The sequence below is a fragment of the Cuculus canorus genome, chromosome 5 (assembly GCF_017976375.1).
Source record: "Cuculus canorus isolate bCucCan1 chromosome 5, bCucCan1.pri, whole genome shotgun sequence".
NCBI lineage: Eukaryota > Metazoa > Chordata > Aves > Cuculiformes > Cuculidae > Cuculus > Cuculus canorus.
Window position 1 is genome coordinate 38,153,880 of NC_071405.1, and position 21,848 is coordinate 38,175,727.

The window sequence follows — 21,848 nt, forward strand, 5'->3', positions numbered from 1 at the left end:
CTTTTTTCTCCAAATTTAGCCAGTCTTATGAGATACCAATTGTTCATTTTCTCACTGTGTTTCAAACAGTACAATCAAAAGTGGAAAAAATAACCACTTATTCTATTTAACTAAGTCTCACAACCAATCAAGAAATTGTATAGCACAAATTAGAATACTAAAAGATCTATTGAATACATATCTTTGGGTCCCTCACCCACCCTCTGTATCCTGCACATTCTCATATTGCATCTCTCTGAGAAGAATGAGGAAGATTAAAATTATAGCCAAGAGTTTGATTTTCTCTCCTCAAACTAATGTACATCAGAAAAACTTTTCCAGTTCCAAGATCCAAAAATCCCTCCTAGTCAGCACTTGCAGGCTTGGTTTCAAAGTGTTACTCAGAGTTGTTTCAGGGTTATACACTTGTGCCCATCCAAGTTATGCCAGGCTCCCTTATTTCTATGTCCACTTCATCCAACTCTATGCCCCTTTTCCTAAAAGAGTGTCCCATCTGCACCTGGCTGTCTAATTCTCAGCACAAGTTCATTGCAAAGACTAAAAATTAAGACACCTCCTCATTTAACTGCATAGAATTAAAGGCAGGGGTCCCCGTTGTAAAGTGTATTTTTGCTATTTTAAGGATGTGATGTTTGGGTCTGGGCAAAATTCTTTGTTTTATTTTGCTCTCCCAAACTTCTGGAGAATTCTCCTCTCTGCTAAATTCCCCTATGACCCTGCTTCCAAGTGGCCTAAAGCAAGATCTATACATAGGGCGAGGCTTGCAAATAGGCCTCCAACACATCCATCTGAGCAAAGCATACATACCACTGTATCACTTCTTGTTGCCCCATTTCCTGTGATTTATTCAATAGGTGTCAAAGTATGAAAAAACAGCATTGCAGAGGCTACCTGGCTCTTTCCAGCTCTGTAAAAAGGTTATATTTCAGAATGCTCCCTTACTAGTATGGGCAGAGAGGACCGAAGAAATTCTGCAACTGCTACAAGACGGACTCCCTTAGATGTCCAATGGTCCAGACTGCAGTCTAAACCAAATGCTTGAAAACCACGTAGCTGCAAGCCCAGCTCTGAAAATGGTAGTCACAGTGCTGGGCATTCAGTGCTTCCCATCCTCTGCCAGCCTTCACCAATGTTGCAAAATAACTACATAAGGTGTACAACAGTTTCACAATAAAAATGTAACCCTCTAAGAGTGTTTACACCTCTGAGCCTCAGGACAGCTCAGTGCAGCTGCAGCTTTGCCTCTGGCAGTGGGAATGCCTTCCTTCCTATGCGCTTCAGGCACTCCTACCCACTCCCCCATGTTGTTGGGGACAACAAGGGGGATCAGAGCGTTCTGCTTTGGAAGCAGTTATTCTTGCTCAAAAGCAAGGTTTCTGACCAATATCAATCAAAAGCAAGATTTCTGCCCAATGTCAATCAAATGTTTCGGAAAAACACATGCCTGCTTGAAAGGAACTAGCTATTTTAACATGATCATTTTCTAGTCAATATTTTGTTGCCCAGTGGAGTATAAGAATCAGCTATAGCATGATATCATGACATTAGGAAGAATCTAGACATTAGGAAGAATTTCTTCACCATGAGAGTGGCGAGACACTGGCACAGGTTGCCCAGGGAGGTTGTGGCTGCCCCATCCCTGGAGGTGTTCAAGGCCAGGTTGGATGGGGCCTTGGGCAGCCTGATTGAGTGGTAGGTGTCCCTGCCCATGGCAGGGGGGTTGGAACAAGATGATCCTTAAGCTCCCTTCCAACCCTAACTATTCTATGATTCTATGATGTCCTACCAACCAGCCTCAGGAGCAACAAGCAACAAAGTACAGCATCAACCACATCCTTTCTTCTGCGTGCCGCAGGCCAGAGGAACCATTATGTGTTCAATTTGCTGTGAGTACCTATGTCTCTTTTTATATTTCTCTTTCCTAGCCTGTGCGTGCAAATAGCAGGCTTATGTTTTCTTGAATAGATGATATGGAGTGACACAGGAACGAAAAGCTGCACGCAGTATTTTAAGGAAGCCAAGGAATTTCAGCAGTTCTCTAAACACATAGGGAGTTTTTCAGCGTTCAGCCAAAATGTTACTAATTCTCTACACTTATAAAATGCTAGACTTGCTATTCAATTATCCTTTTCCTTCTCCCCCAAATCAGCTCTTTGTATCAAGGATTCTGAAGACTGGTGAACTAAGCTCACTCACAATATGCCAGGGTTATCATTTGAAAAATATACATGGATTTGTTTAGCAGGCTCATTCTCTGGCTAAATCACAGCTTAATCAGAACAAGACTGGAAATTTGTTATGTAAAAAAGGGCCAATAATTGCGAACTTTTTAACTCAACCGTAGTTAGAAAAAGTAAATTCAAGTGACCCGGGTTTAAACTCATCTGAAAGCTCGAGTCAGAGAAAATAAACGACGTATCTCCCAGATGAAGTAATTACTTAATTAGTGACAGTGGAGTAACTAGCATCTCATCCATGTGCTGTTTAAACAGCAAACAAGGCATTATTTTGTATATCTGTAAACCGCTCTTGGTAAGTCGAGAAATATACTTATGACAAAAGATAATTGCAAATAACAGGAGCTGTTTCACATTTGACATATAAGAGAGTAAAAGCTGAAGAATACTTCAGAAACATCTCAATTGTTTTGTGAAAGTTAAGCATTTTTTAAATGTCATCAAGCCTTGAAGATAAAGCCATGCTACCTCTGCCTGTCCCAAGATTTCTGCCTTCTGTGTTTAAAAACTTACAAGGTATTTCAAGAAGAATGCATGTGAGTTACCTTCAACCTCTTCCTGATGACTTAGTAACAAACAGCTTTTATGCAGCCAGTGCAGTACTTCTTTGAATCTAATATATTCTGAAGCCTTGATCAAGGGAATAGTACTTCATATAATAAAATCTACACCCTGTGGGGGGATTACGATGAAAAATCTGCTGGGTCATAAATACCAGAGTGGCAATAAGTCCACCAAAAAGATTGATTCAGCTACTTTATCTGTCTTATTCTTCTCTATATGGTGTAAGAAATGCCTGATATCAAAGTCAGCCAAATCAGATTCAGTTACCTACAGCAACAGGTGTATTAAACTGCTTATCCAAATCCCATATGTCCCGTTCACAGGATGCAAACCTCATCCTATGCAACATCATTTTAAAAATCACTAAGTTTGTACTGGGGCCAGTGTGCCACATGAGGATACCACTAAGGACAACAGATTCAGCCCAGGCTGAAGGAGGTAACCTGGTCTCCACCATCCTTCTTCTTACTTGTGGTTTAATTCACCCAGCCTGAAATCCCACTCTGAGGGTATTCAGAAATTGGGAGGGATTTTCAACTCCTAGACCTGTGCATGTACAGTCTCACGCAAACCACATTTCATTTGCCTCAGCTACATTACTTTCACCCAGAACTCATAACAGTTAGTGTCTACTTCTATGTATTTTCTCTAGTTGGACTAACCCAGCCGAGGTTCTGGCATAGGATCTAGCACAATTAGGCTCTAGTTTTGACAAAGTGTTTCTGATGCCCTTTCAGAACCAGCCAAGGGACATGCAGTCATAAAAAGTGATGGAGGTTTGATTTTTTATAGCAAAATGCTGCTGGCTAAAAGGCCGTGGATAGGGGTGCTAAAAACGTCTGTTTTAGCAAGGGAGATGAACTCAGAATTAGTCAAATTACATACACTTCTGTACTATCTTCACATTTCAGTGTAATAGTCTCAATTGCAGATGACAGTTTCTATTAAGGGAAAAATGTAGAGAGTGGGGGAGGGGGGAATATCCTGGATCTGGAAGGTCTAAGGAAGAAATCCCAGCCCCATGCTAGCAGCCTCCCCATGCTAGCAGCCTCCTCATTCTTGCACACGAAGGCTTGACCTGCAGGGAAAAGGGAGAGCCTGCTAGGTCATTAATCACTATATCTTTCAGATATCTTGTTCTCAGGAGAAAAACAGTTAATCTAAAGGCCTCTGAAGAGCAGAAGCAGCACACCATCATGCTTCGGCATGACTGTATATGACATAGTTGGACAAAAATCCTTTTTTTTCCCCCCACTCCTACAAAAGCCTCAGGGAATTCATCTTCCTCTCAATAACTCATACAATCTACATAAAGCTATTTTTTGCGACAGGCACTGTGTGACAGTGCTCTGGAGTAACACTTCTTGGTAACTCTTATTCTTGGTAAGCAAAGAGCTACTTTGGGGTTTGCTCATAAAACAGACTCCAAAGAGGGGGAAAAGTACAAGAAAACTGCCCAGGACTGGCTTCACCAAAGCTACACAAGAGCTGGAAAGTAAAGGATAGTCCATTTTCTGTAGACATATTTCCTGAATTTCCAGGCAACTCTGCTACAAAGAGTGCTGCTGAGCTGTTTCAGTGATGGCCATGAAGTGCGCTGAAGAGCTGGGCTGCCTGTCTTCTGGTCCATGGGGTGCTGAAGACATGAACGGTGTTTTTTATGATGCGAACTCCAGCAGAAAAGACCTGATTTCCAGATGAGAGGAATGTTTTCTGGTGAGTGCTTTAAGTCAGGAAGTAGGAATAAGGTGTATTTATTCAATTGAATAGAACCTTGCAATTTATTTAATTGAAATCTGTGAAGGAATTATGCCTTGCCACACCTGGTAGGGATGTAGAATATGATATATATTGGCAGGTAGAGGGGAAAAAAGAGAATGCACATTTAGGGTTTGAGGTGGGGGAGGTACCTAAGCTTATAACAGCTAAATACACAAGTAAGATTTGGTTGCATGATTGGGAGGAGGGTTCCCCTGTTCCCTCTACCCTTTGCTAACAGGTATTTTGAGATCTGGGGAGAGGAAAAGTGGGCAAATGATGTTAGCACCTCTGATTTCCTAAATAAAGTACTTTGTGGTTTTCCTTTATGTTTTCTCTTGTGGTTTTCCCTTTGTGTTTCCTTTGAAAGAAGAGCGCAGGATGCAGTCAGCACTCCTATCCGGACGTTTCACAGCCAAGGACAGAGAACAAATTGCAGTTCTGCACATAAGCACAGGAGGAAATTTGGAATGAGCTGAGCCTGTTCCTGCTTCTGAAGTCAGGTTCTTGGGTGAAAGCTTTTCCAGCAGCATTAGCACTGCTTCTCGCCATCACATGGCAATGACTATTTGATGGTGCCTTTTCCTGCTTATGCTCTATTTTAGATGGCATGGGTAAAAGAAACAATTTAAACCAAAAAAAACCAGAGTCAAACTCATCTTCTGTACTTAACCCTTCTGTACTGATGGAACCATGTGCCCTGGGAACGGAGGAACTATTCAATGAATGGTATTGCAAAGAAAGAATCCCGGTATGCATAGTGTCCTCCCTTCTGTGCAAACCAGTTCATTTAAAAATGAGCCTGTTTTGTGTTGACAGTACATGCAATGGATGAAGGGAACAAAGACTGGGGCCAGCATGGTCCTGAGACTTAAGAGGATTTTCCACGAAAAACAAGCCTTCCTGGGAGAGTCTATGAATCATAGAACCCTAGACTTACAGAATAGTTTGGGTTGGAAGGGACCTTAAAGATCATCTAGTTCCAACCTCCCTGCCATGGACAGGGACATCCCACTAGACCAGTCCATCGGCACCATCACATCCCATCAGCAGCATGCTCTCGACTCACCACTAAGAAATCATATTATTTCAGACTGCTGAAAGGCATGCCAGTCTGCTGTTTCCAGCAATGCCCAGTCCTGAGTATTTCAGAGACTCATCAAGGTATCCTCCCTCCCATACAGATTTTTGTGTTGGGTAGGAGCTTCCTGGTGCTCACCTGGAGCAGCTCCTGGCACTCCCTGATCCCCTGAGGCCCCATTGGCATTTCCAGTCACTACTGACCATGGAGCCGGGGTGCTGGCACAGGGATTACTTCTCCTCTTCATCTTACCGCAGCCAAGGCCAGCAAGGGAGTACAGCTCTACAAACTGCAACACAACAGCATCTCTATTCTTGTGAACCAGGGCTTATTTCTGAAATTAAATTAATTTTATTTGCCCTTTTAAAGAACCTTAGTTGATATTTTAAGAAATTTTTAATTAAAAGAATAAAAGGGTTGCTTTTTGTTATTAATCAAGAAGTATTCCTAATTAAAAAAAAAAGCAAAGCAGTAAAAGGTCAGGCATTATGTAAACCTGTACTTCAGAGATGCCTGGCTTCAGCCCTGCCATTGTACATACAAGGCTTTCAGCACTGCAAAGCTGTGCTCACTGCACAACCATCACAAGGTAATACTCTTTCAGAACATGATTAATATCTTAAAATAACAGCTCATATTGCTCTGGCCAACTGTCAGATAATACGCTAGTAGGAGAGCTCAGATTTAATTCAGAAGGCAATTGAATCCTCCATGCAATAGCTCAGGCAAGAGCTAAACTAAGTGAACAGCTGTGAAGATGGGTCCTTGCTTTCTCTAGCCTCACCCACCGCTAAAGTGCAACAAAAAAAACACCCAATTTTTTAAAAAGATGGTCCATCACCAGAAATGTGACTGCAGTAAAACAGCAAAGAAAAGACAAGACAGTAAATTAGCAGAAAAAAGGAATAGAAAGGAGAGAAATTGAAAGAGATGGAAGAAAAACTATCTTCCTAATCATATATTTTTAAGGGGTATTTCCTGCACCAACGCCTCTCCAGACTGAGGGATGAGAGTACGGTTTTGGCTAAAAAAAGTCTCATCTAGTAACCCTAAAAGTCTCCTGCAATACCCAGAGGGTGTCTGAAAAGCGTTGACAGAAAGGTAAAGTTCACAGTTACAGGACAGGCAGAATGGCAAAGACGGCATGGAGCATGCCAGCAGCTCCATGGGAGCATCACATTGTAAGCTTCACTGTAAACATCTGATTCCAGAGACTTCTCATCTTCTGACATCTGAAAAGAAACACCCCTCCTATGCCTGCACAAGCAAAAAATTGAGAGTGGCTGGGTGACTTAAGCAACAAAATTCCCTAAACACATCAGATAATATTTGGTGCTTCCTCAGCAATGTTCTGTGTCTTATATTAAGAAAATATTTTTCTTTCAAACTCCATAGATTGGAGTACTCATAAGCCCCTCTGGGGCCATGATGGAAAACACAAACCTGCAGTTAAATGTCAGCCTACAAGGCTGTAACAAAAACAAAGCCGAACTCAGATTTAAAGAAATCTATACCACTATGGTGACATACTACCCTAGCACATTTCCTCTTCTTGCTCCTTCTGCCAGTGCTGGGCAGCAAGGCTGCCCTTATGCATAACATTCAGTTGAAGGTGAATTTTAACTTATTCTAACAAGCATTTAAAAGCAGTCTCACTGTATCGCAGTTGGGATCTGAGTACAGATTTCAATAGTTCATTCCATAGGGATGTTTTTTTTCCATTGTTTCAAATGAAAAAAAATAGTCGTAGACCTGTTGTAACATATGCACAGAAAAGACTGATGATGCATAAAATATAATGGTGCCTAAGTTATGACTTATAGTTCTCCTGTAACTTATGCATGGAAAAATTTAACGGTATGTGTGGACAGAATCCAAGTAACGTTAGAAAACTTCTTGCATAATTCCTGCACCATATTTTAAGCCCGAATCTTAGATACTTTAGAAAAGGCTCATTAAAGGGCTGTAGCATTGTTCTCTGCTAAATAATGTTTTATTACTCCCTCTCTCCTTGCCTATTCTTGTCAAAGTCATCTACCCTAACTTTCCAACTACCTACACAAGGGTGGTGAAAAGAAACTTGGTAAAAAACCTCTCTGTTATCAACACTGACATACATTATTTCATTTACCATACATAGAATCATAGAATGGTTTGGGTTGGAAGGGACCTTGAAGATCATCTAATTCCAACTCCCCTGCCATGGGCAGGGACTCCTCCCACTACACCAGGCTGCTCAAGGCTCCATCCTACCTGGCCTTGCACACTTCCAGGGAGGAGGCATCCACAGCTTCCCTGGGCAACCTGTGCCAGTGCCTCATCACCCTCCTCATGAAGAATTCCTTCCTAGTGTCTAAAGAATTCATAGAATTCAGAATTTGTCTTCAGCTATGCCAAGACTGAGATGATATTAAAAAGGTAAACGCAGATGTTACAATGACAGAAAATGAGCAATCATATTTCAAAGAAGCTAAAGACTTGCAAATGCACTCAGAGCCTCACGCCAATACTGGAGCATCATACCACCACTGGAGACACAAGCACTTTTATGTTGCTCAGTACAGAGGAATAATAAATGCATAAAAACACTAGCAGCTGCAATTTGTGTCAGAATCTGGAACAAAAAACCAGCCAGGAAGGTAACTGATAAGAAGTGAACTAATATTCTTTGCAGTGTTCGTCTTGGCAAAATTCATAAGATCCACAGAAAAGGGAGTTAGGCACGTATTTCAAATCATGTAGACAATTTAATGGGGGCTAAGTGAGAGTGAAAAAGAGATTATTTTTTTTTGCAGAAAGATAATTGTCAATGCCCAAAAATCAAGCTGAGTCAAAGATAAATGTATCCCTTTCTCTAAAAATCAGGTTTATCACAGCAGGAACAGCACTCTGCTTCACCCTGCACTCATGATCTGGGGCTGTTCCCACAGCACATCTTCCCCAGGCTGGGCAGGAACATCTCACATAGGACAAACAGAGAATACATAGAAAAGTACCCATACCTGTTAATCAGTCTTTTGAATCGTGAGTGTTTCTCACAACAGCTTATCTAAGCAACTGCTTTTTTTGTGTACTGAGGTGGGAACTGACACAACTTATACAGCATCCTTATGTCTGACTCTTATTTCAGCAATTCATTGGTTATGCTAGAGAATCGACAACACAATCAAGACAAGAGAAAAGCCTCGCTGCAATGAGTAAGAAAAACAAACGCTTCTGCTTTTTCAGACATTTTACCCTAATTACATTTCTAAACAACCTTTTAATCCATGCAGATTTTCCAATGAATAAATCAAAAGTACATAACATACAGTAAAGACTGCAGTGAATAAAACAGAGCTTGGTCACAACATTTGAGCTTCAATTGCCCACCCAGGTGCAGCCAGTTCATTTGGGAAGCCTGTAGTACCAGTCTGCCTAGGAGGATGCCTGTTAGACAAATTTTGGGTTCGCTTGTTCAGGAGCAGAAGAGTAGCCGCACTCTCCAAGGCCACTGTTTTCCTTTGCCTTATTGACAGCCAAGAGCTGATGCCCAGGGGAAAAGGTAAGAATCAGGAAGATATCATTGCCTCCCCTCCCAGCCTCCTTAGCAAAAGGCAGCCTATTTGCATTTAATGATACTGCATTTAAGATGATCTATTTAATAACCACCATAGTCAGAGTGAAGTTTAACTCTAGGATCTCCAAGAATCATCAACGGAAATAACTGTGGTTTAGTCCCATCTCCTAGCAAAGAGCAGCCCACCTGCAGAAGGAGTTGATGGGAGGAGCTCACCTTCACAGAAGGTACAATTCAGATACTGATAAAAGCAATGTAATATATGGTTGCTCATTATTTTTCGTTATTTGTGTGATATAACTCTTTTCAAATACGACTGGACAGTGGGAGCAAAGGCCTTGGCTTTTAACAAAGCTCAAATATGAAATCTCAGTTCTGATTTAAGGACAGTTCCTATTTTTCAATCCAAAGTTCCTTTTCTTGCTATATACACACATATATTCCAAGCACAAGTAAACTGTCTTGGCTTCACTCTTTGTTTTGGGAATAATTTTACAGTTGCAAAAGGATAAGTGAAAATAGCCCAGAGTCTGGTATGAACATCTTTGACTGTAGTTAGTATTCAACATCCCGTGCTCCTCAACCTAATCCTCTTACTGTGATTAGCAGAAGAACAGAAGGGTTGTAAGGAGGGACTTAAAAGGGCTTTGGCCTCAACCTGGGTTCATAGCCCAGACCGGCTCCCGCGCTTCTTGCGTGAATGGCCCAAGCTGAATTTCAAAATCCCCACTAATTAAATATATTCAAGGGATTGCTAGAGGAAGGAGGAAAAAAAAATGAAGCATGCCTGAGAGAAAAAGAAGTCAAAAGGAAGTGAAAAAGAAATTTATATGGTGCATGCTCATAGTGGAAGAAGTGAAATTGTGCACACTGAAGGACATACCTGGGAAGAAAACCACAGCCATCTTCAGAGTTCAGGGCAAAACCACAGCTTCCAAGAGAAGGTGACACTTACCTATCAGCTTCTGGACTGTTTGAAGCACAGTATGTCATGCAAGGAGAGTTACTGTGAATACCTGAAAAAATTTGTGTGCACACAGTATGTTGGAGCCCAGCTCCAGTCCCATTGCTGCCCAGTTCCCTCTCAGTATTTACCTTTAACTCACTTGTTACTAGTTAGTAACTCACTAGTTACTAGTGAGATGAGACTATAAACTATTCATTCTTTTATTTAAATTCTCTGGTTTTAGAAACCTGCATTGTGCAAATTAGGTCTTCTGAGATTCATTTAGACGCATCTAAATAAAACCAACTAAATCCCCTCACCACACACGTCATTCTTCGTAGACAACAGTGCTTTGCATGTACATAAAAAGATCAACTCGCCTGCTTTGTGATGAGACACAGCAGTTATTTAGTACTGAGCAGGTACCAATTTCTCTGCTAGCTTCTTTTTATATTTCCTCCTTCAAACTTACCTGCACCTTCCCATCAAAAAGTTTGTTCACGTCTGAATGCACTGTGTCACAGTCCAGATAAGTTTTGTAACAGTTTTCAGAATGAAGTTGTTTCACTGCTTCTTCCTAAAGCTAGCCAAGTTATATCAAAAAGCAGAGCACTCTTTGTTCCACTTAAGATGCTGAAAAATACGATGGAACGATAAATTAAGTTTAAGATGCAGCTTCAGCTTGGGAAAGCCCATGCAGTTGTACTTCAGTAGTATAACATAGGGGAAAAAAGTAATCAAGAGAGGAATAAAGTACAAATATAGTTTTATTTTTAGGAAATAGAGCATCCTGCAGACAGGCAAAAAAGTCTGTGTGGAGTCAGCCTCTACTGAAATAGCCCTTGCTGAGCCTCTCTGGACAGCTTCCTTATGCAGCCCCAGACTTGCAGAGAGTTGAGCTTCCCCAGATTTCCAGGAGCACAGATTTCTGGAGCACCAGATTTCCAGGAGCACCTGCCCACAGGGCCTATGAGGAACTACTCCATCCAGCAAAACACAGCAGTTTATGTTCACAGATAGCAAAAACGCACAGCATGAAGGAGAAGGATGCTGGCGGTGCATGAACCATGAGATTCCAAAATAATCTGGACTCCCCAAAACAGAAGAGCACTACCTCTGGAATAATAGCATCTAAATACAACAGGAACACTATTGCTACACATTGTGGAATTTGAACCAACAATTTTTTCCTCAACAAACAGTAATTGAATGTTTGACACATGGCAGTTTTTCAGAGTAACACAACCCTAACATATCACCAGTAGCATAAAAGGAAAAAACCCACACATCACATCAAGCTTATATAAATGAAGATATTTAATTTTTTTTATTCTTAAGCAAGGTAACTTACCTGGCTGATCATCCATGTAGCAGATTCCGAAGAGACAAATTATAATTAAAAAATACTTTTGAAATTGATTTTGAGCTTGTTTGTTGTCATGTTATGCTTCAAAGACCTGCATTCTTCTGGGACCATCTTTGTTTTCATATCAACTGTTGAAGTCTTACTCTGTTCTTGACTTCAGCATTCAAGCATATCAGATATATCCAAGTGTTGACTAACATCCCTCTCTTCTACAAATACAAATGACTGCTGGCAGAACTCAGTCTGGTCATCTCAAAGGCTCACAAAACGCTCATTTTTCACTACACAAGAATAAACAGAATTCAACAGGCATAAGTTGACATTATTTGCTGGCCTGAGGCGCTTGCCATTAGCTGGGGCACCAAGAGACCTTTTGCTATGTGAGCAGTGAGCCCTCCTTCTTGCAGGCTCCACTTGCTGGGACATCTCTGAGGTGGGCAATGCCCCATGCCTGCTGGAAGTACTGCACTTACAACTAGTCAGAAGAACAAAGCCAAAGGCAACGGGCTTTAAGGGCACTGGAGAGATACTGGAAAGCTACCACCCCTATTTCAAGCTTCTCTAGGTAGTGATGATTATGGATATATTGAAATAGGGTGCTCATTGACTTGATGAACATATTGGATGAAGCTATGGGTTTAGCCCACCAGTATGACATTTGAAGTAGACCAATGGATCCTGCCTACCTGGGAGAAAGAACTGAATATTGATTTTTTTCTCTTCTTGCAGGAACATTCTCTAAAATTGGTGATGAACCATCTTCCCCAGAACCCATCAACTTATCACAGCCGTGTGCACTGCCACTTGCTGGCCAGATGCACGTGCAGCACTCACCACATGCCACTGTGTCAACAGCCAGGATAGTTCTTCCGTCCTGATTAATTTCTGAAGGGGGAAAACCCTCTTTGTTGGTTTTCAGCCATGAACATTATTTCTTAGACTTCCAATACTAGTGACATTTACACAAATTACATATTGGAGAGAGAAAAGTTTTTCTTTTTATGATAATGCAGATCATGAAAGACATGGTTGATTTTTATTTCAGATACATTCTAATTCTGAAAGCTGCAGCGAGAGTACAGAGTCTCTGGTAGCTGCAGCCTTCAATCTCCCTTTACGGTGCAGATATTCAGGGACAGAAGAAATTGTCGATTTTGTGCTCTAGCACCAAAGATAAAGCACTTAGTGTGTATTTTAGAAATTATAACAGAAGGTACTCACACGGAGCATGTGATAAGACCAAAGAACAAGGAAAGTGAAAAGTGCTAATAAGAGATACGACAGCAGCTTTTCTTGTGGCAGATCACATACCACTCTGTTTATGGCCATTTATGCTTGTTTCCTCTTGCCCCTTCTAGGCTAAAAAAATGATTGAGTTGTCTTTAGGGTTCAAGCGAAATTTGGAACACAGGTTTTAGGCATAAAGATTTACAGGGGCCTGGGATCTTTTATAGAGATCTACAAATGTACTGTGTATTTTATTATTATTTTTTTCTCCATCTTCTTCTAAAACAAATATTGTCACAATAGTTGTTAATAGAAATTTGTTAATGAGCTCTCCAACCATGAAGAAAAATTACTACTAGCACAATGCTGAGATAATTTGTTGTATTGCCCTTTAGTCATCATATTTAGAGACTGCACTGCTCACACCATGTCTTTACAAAAAGAAAATTACAGTTTTAGTAGTATGCCTTTTAAAACTATTTCAAACTTAAGAATTCCTGCTAGTCTGCCCCTTTAAAAAAAAAAATAGAGATGAAAATTTATCTTGTTACTAGAATTGTAGCTAAATACATAGGAGATAATTGTAGATTACAACAGCTTTTATTCCACACCTCACTTCAATAGCCATCTACCCTAGAGCAGATGTGATGCACAGAATCGGGTCTATATTGTGTGATAACACCTATAGCTATTGAAGTTTTCCACTTCCTTTCACTGGTATTCGAGAGAAGTAATACTCTCGGTACTGAGCTAAAACTAGAAATACCCAGATCTAAATCACAGTGGGATGTGAAGGAAATCTGAGGTTGATGAGGAGAAAGCCACTAAACAGAATTGTCTTTTCCAGGTTTGTTGATGTGGATTTCAGGGATCACAGTCCAATTCTCCATAGAGTTCATCGTGTTCTGCTACCATCCCTGCAAGCAAGCCCACTAAAAACTTAAGACAGGCTATCAAGTTTCATGCACAAATGAGGTCAATGTGTTGCTATATCCCAGCTTGTGCACTTTTACATAAAAAGGAGGGAGTGAAATGCACTCAAGTGATGTATTCCAAGCTGAGTTAAATCTCTTAAGTGATTGTATGTTTCTTACTGTAAATTCTTAACTAATATGTTACATATTACAGATAAACTGAAGATCAGCTGTAATATTTGTTTCCCCTTAAAAAACTCACCCTTTGCTTTTGTCACTGAGCTGGTGGTAGTGATATTTACTGCTCCAAACACAGTTCTCATGCTTGTTTGGATTGCAATGCTGCACACGAGCCAAGGAGATTAAAAAAAATTTCTCAGGATACTTCTGTTTAAGAAGCTTTACTATTTCTTCTTCAGTGAAGAGGGAGCTGAAGTTCCCTCCCTCACACCTCTCTGCCAGGCTGTCATAAACCACCACACAGTCTCCAGAGAATCCACACACACCAAGGATGTGCCGCCAACCATGGCAATGTGTTCATCTTGAGCACAGGAGGATGCACATGTACACACGCATGGATTAGTCCTAGTGTTCTTGACTCAAGGAACAAAATATTCTCAAGCTCTAGGTTCTCCTAAATAATTGATACAACAATAGTTTATTATGAAATTAAGAAAAAAAAAAAAAAAAAACAGATTTCCAGCAAACTAAATGTGCAACATTGATGCATAAAACCTCATAAGTTTGTCTGTTATATGAATATTTTACTCTGGCTTCAGCGATTCTAGCCCCTCCTTTTGTCCTGTAGAACAATTTCCACTTCTTGTTCCCCCCAGTGCTTTGTCCAGTTGCTCTAGCTATGAAAGTAGCTACTCCGGGAGGAGATATTGAACGATAGGAGATGGCAGAGAGACAGTGATGGTGGCTAAGGGACTCCCTCCTCAACTTTCTTCCTCAATGTGCTATGCCCCTTTAAGAGCAGACTTAGCAATCACTATCAATAGGGGTTCAGGGTATTGGGTTCTGCCCATCTCCTGATGACAGATCAGCAAAGAGGGCTCCAGAGGTTCTGCCACAAACACAGCAAGGAGCTGTCATTTGGTGTAGTCAAAGTGCACTCACTGAAGCAAGCCTAGAAAGGTAAGAAGTGTACATGCTTTGTGATATCACAGCTGCTACTTCAAAGAAGAGAAGAAAAAATTACGCTTTCGCTAAGAAAGCCTTTTTGGATGAAGTTTGGATGATAACCCCTATTTACTCATTGATGACAGCATGTCCCAGAAAAGATGAAGGTAGAGGAGTTTAAAAACTTCCAAAAATGAGATCCAAGATCAACCCTCCCCAACACCATGGCCCAAATACTCAGTTACAGCTTTTAAACACAGGATAAAAAGGAAAAAACAGAAATAGCAGCTTCAAAAGGAAGACGTGAACAACACTGATATCCAGAATAGAACAAAGAGATAGATCAATAGAAAAAAGTTTACAGCTGTCTCCAACAGCCAAGTAAGTTCCCCAACATATACTTCCAGATATTAGCAGACAAAACTGCTAGTCGCTGCTACATAAGTCACAATGTGATAATTTGTGAACCTGGTACAGCTCCACTAAAGTCCTCTAAGTAAAAAAAAGAAAATAAGTACGGAATTGAAGAGGATAGAAGAGAAATAGTTCAAACATATTGGTCTCCAGAAAAAACATGAGGAAGGAGGAAAGGAATTGCAGCTTTCACTGCCTCCACAGCTGCCATTTTGTTGTGGTTTGTTGGGATTAATTTATTTTTTTTAAAGCAACGCTAACATCTTTGTTCATGCACAGGTATAAGTTGCATGTTAGCCATTCCTTCCACTGCAAAACTTTCTGCTGCTCCTGCAGAAGATCGTTCTGGACTAGCCGTTCAGTTGTTACTCTCCTTGTAAGAACTATGCACAGTCAACTGATACCTGAAAAACCCTGCAAAATCATGCAGTCCACTACTGCCTTGCACAGTTCTTCCAAATGGGTACCAAAGATTCCCAGTCTGCAATATTTGCCCTTTATTTTTGATTTCAAACTGGTTTCCTATGTCCATGGGCTGACTGAGCTCTGCCCACTTTCCTAAATTTCCAGAGCCTGGATTCCACTACCGACATGGTATCAGGACTCCCTCAAGCCTTCATGAGCACGATTTTGAACTGCAGTGGTTCAAATTTGGGTGGCATTGTTGAGAGTTTATTTTCTGTCCATCTGGCCTCCAGCTGCTAGACAGGCTATGGATACACATGTCCCAGCTCATGAGAACAGCTCCTCAGTCTTATACCAGGCAAAACCTGTTCTCTATTTTCACCTTTCTATCAACGACTCTTCTCTCTGAGCTTCCATTTCCACCAAGGTGTGATGGAAAACACCATATAAAACCTCCACATGCCGCTTTCCAAAGAGTGGCAGCACGAGAAGGCTTCTGAATACCCTATATTCTGCTGCTCATTTCACTTCTGACACTGAATATTTTCAATAAGTGCTCGGCTGCAAGTCGCCTAGAGGAGGTCAACCTCATGCAGCATTCAAGTCCTATCTGAGCTGTACTGGGTATCATCAGTAAGTGCCATGGCACAGAGCAGAGCCCCTTAAAAGTATAATTACTTGTGTACAAGACATGAACTCCTACAGAAGTGCATCAAACCCCCGGAGAGTAGTACACAGCGGCTCTTACACCCACATGGATGATATTTCTAATCAGTGAACTGGGACAGGCGCATGTTTCACAAAGAACTTGATGGAGAAATGCTCTGCTAGTCCACATGCGGCATCCTCAAGAATAAGTTGCTGCATGACCCCCAGACAAAGCTTAGTGTAGGCATCAAGAATGCTGATGGGCAACAGCCTAGCTGCCAAAACCTGCAGCAGCACTGGAAACATAATATGAAAAAGAGTGGGTTTGGCCTTGATTTTGGCCTTTGTGTTTCTGCACATCTGGGGCCCATAAGGACAGCGAGCAAGTAGTGCGTTGCTCAGGAGGAAGAGAAACCAAATAGAAATGAGTAGTAATGATCCAGAAAACAGTGTTTCACCAAGAGCAGTGCATAAAAGAGCAGCATTATCTTACTTGAGGAATTAGCTGGATGACTCCTGAAGTCCTGAGTGTTTCTAGGACCTTCAAAATATGTCTAACTTTTGTTAAATTGCTGCCTACCCTCTGCTTTTGGCTGGCAACATTCAGAGGGATAAGGAAATTATCACAGCAAAATAGAGGAAAACAAAGACCTCCTAAGTAAGGCTGGCCTTTCAGGAAGGCCAGTAAGTCAGATGTGGAAATGCCAGAGGCAATCATTAAGAGCCTTTTGATACTGTACATTTCTCCTTTTCATTGCACACTTTTCTAGTTTGTGGGAAGGGAAGCTTTCATTTGGCTAGGTTCAACTTTGTTGAACAGTCTCCTTTCATTGTATGGGGCTCCCTCACCTCAAGCTTTGCAGTGTTTGGACTTGTTCTTCATTGCACCAACTACCTGCAGCAAAGAGCAGTAGTTTTCATGTAGAGAAATCCTGCACAGCAAGTCTAAGGAAAGACCATAATCGTAAAGCCAATGCTGAGTTACATAACAAATGCTGGATAAACTCCATGACAAAAACATCTGCATGTTACACACAGGTGTTTTCATCTGCAAGGCACAGGCTTGGTCATTCAAAAAGGACATAGCAACTCCCCTCTTTACATAGGTTTCCACTATCATGCATCTTAGGGAGCCCAGAGGCCAAAACCTCTGTTTAATTTCTTTAATCTGATTTGATTGACAATGAGAAGTTTTAAATATGATAGATGCAATTGTATTTATGGAAGGCAGCACCTGCTCCGGTAGCCCTGTCCTGCTATAACTGCAATGCTGATTCATGGAGGCCAACAGCAAGAGGGGAAGCTTGAGTGTGCATCCAGACAAGCAGTCATCAGCTTTTGCAGAGCAGTTGGCTGTTCACAGTGCTGTCTGACATGTCTGTGCAGACAGGCATGTGCCTAAACCCCTCCTGCCTCCAGGGAAACAGAGCAGGGGACAAGGAAAACAGTGCAATGACTTCTGCAGGTCATGTAGTAATGAGTAACAGAACTAGGAATTTTAAATATCATGGTTTTACTCAACAAAATATCAGTTACGGTCTCTTTGCTGCCAGCTGACATTGGAGGACCCCTGGCTCAAAGCACTCTACCACAGTGCAGCTACTCTGACAGCAGCTGTGAGGTTTTGCGGTCACTGGCAACAGCACTGCTCTCGGAGCAGTCCCTTTACTCCTGAAAACTGCAGAGGAGTCCTGCCCTAGGTGAAGGAGGAATAACTTGATCATTATCACTTGGTTTCACTTCCAACTCCTGTAAATTAGATAAGCATTGATAACTCTGATATGCGAGCAGCAGTGTTTCTTGCCCAAAGTTAGCAGTGTTCCTTGGAGAAGGGGAAAACAACATTATTTAACTTGACAAGCAAAGCTCATACAATCCACTACGTTGGAGTACAACTTTCATGAAATCTTGCCGTAACTTTGTGTTCCCATCAAAGCCCCATCAGTCATGCAAATAGTCATGGGAGTGTCTCAGCCCACAGGAGCCTCGCGTGAGCCTGCAGGTCAGAGAGGAATTTTGTGCCCTGCTGGAGCACAGCCTGAGGGGAGAACCCATGTCCTGGTGCCCTGCATACACCATAGATGCTCGAAGACGCTCAAAACATGCACTTTCTCTTTCCTTCCATCCTCAGCAGAAAGTTGCCTCAAACCTTTTTTCTGTCATTTCTCAGTGAGGCCAAAGATAGGGCAGTGAACGTGCTCCAAATGCAAATGACAGCCACCAGGGGTTTGGATACAAGAGGGTTACCTCCTTCTCCTGTCATGGGCCTGGGCACAAGAGGGCTCACGCTCACTGTGTGAGAACAACTCTGCACCATTTTTCAGAAAGGGAAGATTGTGAGTAAAAGCAGAAATTTACTCCTCAACCTCCTGGCACTGAAAAATACACATAGTACACAGACATTGGATCACAGAACTTGGAATTATTAGGTAAAAAAAATTCAAAATCTGGACACTGGCTACCGAAATAACAGCTTGGTCACTGAAACATTGCCCCCTCCCCCCCTTGATGCAGTATGAAAGCCAAGCAAGGTAGACACACAAGTGCAGCAGACCTCCTGGGCACAAGGCTAATAAACAGTAACCAGAGACTTCTTTGTCACAGTAAGGAAGACCGAAAACTGGATAAATGTATCCCAAGTGGTACATAAGGTTAAATCAAAAGGCAATAGCATGGAAGAATGCATCCAAGAGGAGTTTTTGTGAAATTTCTGGACTGTTTGTGGTCCAGTTAATCAAAACTGCTGCAAACTTGGATTGCATGGGACAGATCCGAGCATTACAGGATCTCAGTGCTGCTGTTTCTGAGGACATGGCATCAGATGGAAAACATTCTCTGTGTGGGAGGCTATATGCACAAAACCACAGCTTGTTGTGTAACTCTGATTTGCATATACACATACACATTTTTTTTTTAAAGAAGACACTGTCCTCATTGTCACCACCATTTGCATCTGTATATATTTTCTGCTGAGGCAGTATGAATGTACAGAAAATGAGTGAAACTCTCTAGATTTACGTATAAACCATATAAACCCAGGGAGCGTGGGCAACACTGAATATGTGTTTAAGCACTACAAACCACTGTCACAGGTTATTTCTTCAGAATAGTGTAGTGGCTTGCAGCAGTGATTCAGTGAGATGCTAGTACTGCCCAGCATCTGGCTCCATTTCAAGTGTAACATTTAAACAGAGAAAAAGTATATTAAAAAAAAGAGTAGGAAGTTTGTACCTTTTCAGGTACAAATCCAGGCTCAAAGAACCTATCAATCACAACTATGAACTACATAAAAGCAAAACTAAAGCTACAATAATTTTCCATTTTCCAGAAGAGGACAAACACACATACATAGTTCCATCTTGAGATGAAACATGGTATGAATATTACAGCTGCTTCTGTGAGACATCCAATTCATCCCCTCAGCTCTGTGGTACCCAGGCTGTGCACAGCACTCCTCACAGCTTTTGCTTAAAATATATCACTCTTTAGCACATCCTGGCTGCTTCCTTTCTCAAACTTTAGCTTATATTTGTTGTAAATATCTAGGTGGCAGCTTTGAATTGCAGTTACTAAAGATCAGCTTTCAGAAGTCTGGGTGACTTCTCAGGCAATCACTGCATCTCAAGTGTCCTGCTCAGAGGAGAGCGCTCAGAAAAACCTGTGTTATACTGCTGGGGGCTGGGAGCAACCCCAGCCCTGCCACAGCACAGCAGGGTGGAACTATCACCCTGGTTTCTAGCCAAACACCTGCTAAACAACAACTAACACTGCTGCTCCAGTCACTGAGAAACCGGGGTGTCTCATGTGCTTTACGGACTGTAAAAGCAGCATCAGTAAAGGTTTATGCTTTCCTGAAGAGGGCTGTCAGTCTCAGTTTACGTAAACAACTTGCCAGTTTTATAATATGAAGAGGGAAATAAGTAAAAAAGAAAAGAAGAAAACAAAAAAAGCAAAGCCCCAAAAAGCAAAACAAGATAAACAATACCTGTTGTAACTCCATCTACTGTAAGACATGGTCCTGTTGCTGCCAACACCATCCATCTCCGGCTCAGCTACAGCACTTCCAGCATCGCTTGCCTCCCACAGGCACTGGCTGCCAGGCTTGGAAAACAAACACCTGCCTGAAGACGGGCCCACCGTGGGGTGCGGGTGAACGACTCCGGCCTTGCACGGTGGGGCCAAAATTCACCAGCGAGCGGCAGCTTCACATCAAGGTCTGGATGCACGGAGCAAACCACTGCCTGAGCTGGGGAGGGAGAGATGGAGGGAGAGGGAGGCTCCTGGGGTCCCTGCTGAGGGTACAGGTGGCAGGATGCTCTCAGCCACACAGCAGACACAAAGACACTCAGGTAATGAACTGGAGCAAGGGTGCTAAGCTGCTTAAGAGATATTAAGCGAAGCCGTGCTCGGCGCAGCAGCTTGCACGCCTCCTGCTCCAGCACATGCGTTTTATTTATTTATTTATTTATTCTGGTTGCCACAGATACGGGTCCATCGCTCTGACATCAGCCATCTCCTACCCCGCTGCAGGTCGCTGGGTCTCACCAGCATGATCTTCCAGGCAGAAGATGATCACGTCCCCTATGCGCAGGGGCAGTGCTGGGGGCCAGCTGTGGTCAAACAGTTCCCCAACCACGGGACATGGCCCCTCCGCTCATCCCACCACGGTGCTTGCTGCAGCCCCTGCATCCGATAGATCAGTCTGCAGAAATCTCCAGGGGTCACTCAGAGTATGACAGAAACCTTTTGCTTACCTCATTTTAGTCATTTGTTCTGCACAGCACAAAGCTCCACTTTGCCCCAGAGCCAAGGCATCAGGCTGGCATTTGTCCAGCCTGGAGGTGACTCTTGCTGAGTGCGGGTCTCAGACACAGGACCAAAGGCCATGCCACACTTCAAGGCTGCTGCCTGCACTTCCCCAGTGGGGACCGGCAAAGTCAGTGTCTGGGACGGCACCGAGGGCCTGTGGGTCTCTCACAGGGGCCTTTCTCACCTCCACCAGCTGCAGGCAGCACAAGGTCTGGTGGGAATCAGACATTGCTTGCTCACTGAATATTTTCTGGTCAGTTTTGATAACCTCAATATGAGGGGACTGTGAGACAGTAGTTCAAACTGAAGCACTTTAACAAAACCAACACAAAACTCTCAGAATAAAGCAAAAACAAAAAAACCCACAAACTCCAAGAGAAAAAAATATTCTTTCAAATCTCCTTGTGGTTTTCCTTTCAGGAAAAAAAAAGTTCAGCAGAACTTGCACAGCATTTCTGCATTTTCAAACTACTTTATTGAATAGGTCTGTCTTCAAACTGTGCAGTGGTTTTTTGCATCTACTCTTAAAATGTTTGCTTACCATCAGTTTCCCAGTGCCACATATTTGTGAAGTTTGGTGGTCAGGATGCACGGCTGTGCAGTGACAGGCACTCAGAGGCAGCTGGATCATCACCTGCTGGACAGGGCACCCTTCATGGCTCCTACCAAAGAGTTTGGTTTGATCCTAAAAGATCAAGCCTTACTGATGACACTCCTAGGATGAGGTTAATATCTGCAGGGCCACGTGGATGCAGGAAGAGGTTTGTCTCTCTAGTAGATGGTTCAGAGCTGCCC

General features: G+C 42.2%; 1 protein-coding gene across 3 annotated transcripts in view; it reads right to left on the minus strand.

The window, feature by feature from the left end:
- The window catches only part of TUB (TUB bipartite transcription factor), a 163,001-nt gene extending 142,372 nt beyond the window's left edge, over nt 1-20,629 (minus strand). Inside the window, exon 1 of one of the 3 annotated variants that reach the window (XM_054067279.1) lies at nt 20,230-20,629. In XM_054067279.1, the coding sequence (XP_053923254.1) occupies nt 20,230-20,285 (56 nt within the window). In that variant the 5' untranslated portion in view covers nt 20,286-20,629. The remainder of the gene's footprint in view (nt 1-20,229) is intronic. The other 2 variants (XM_054067280.1, XM_054067282.1) reach the window with 2 other exon arrangements.
- Nucleotides 20,630-21,848: the final 1,219 nt, after the last annotated feature.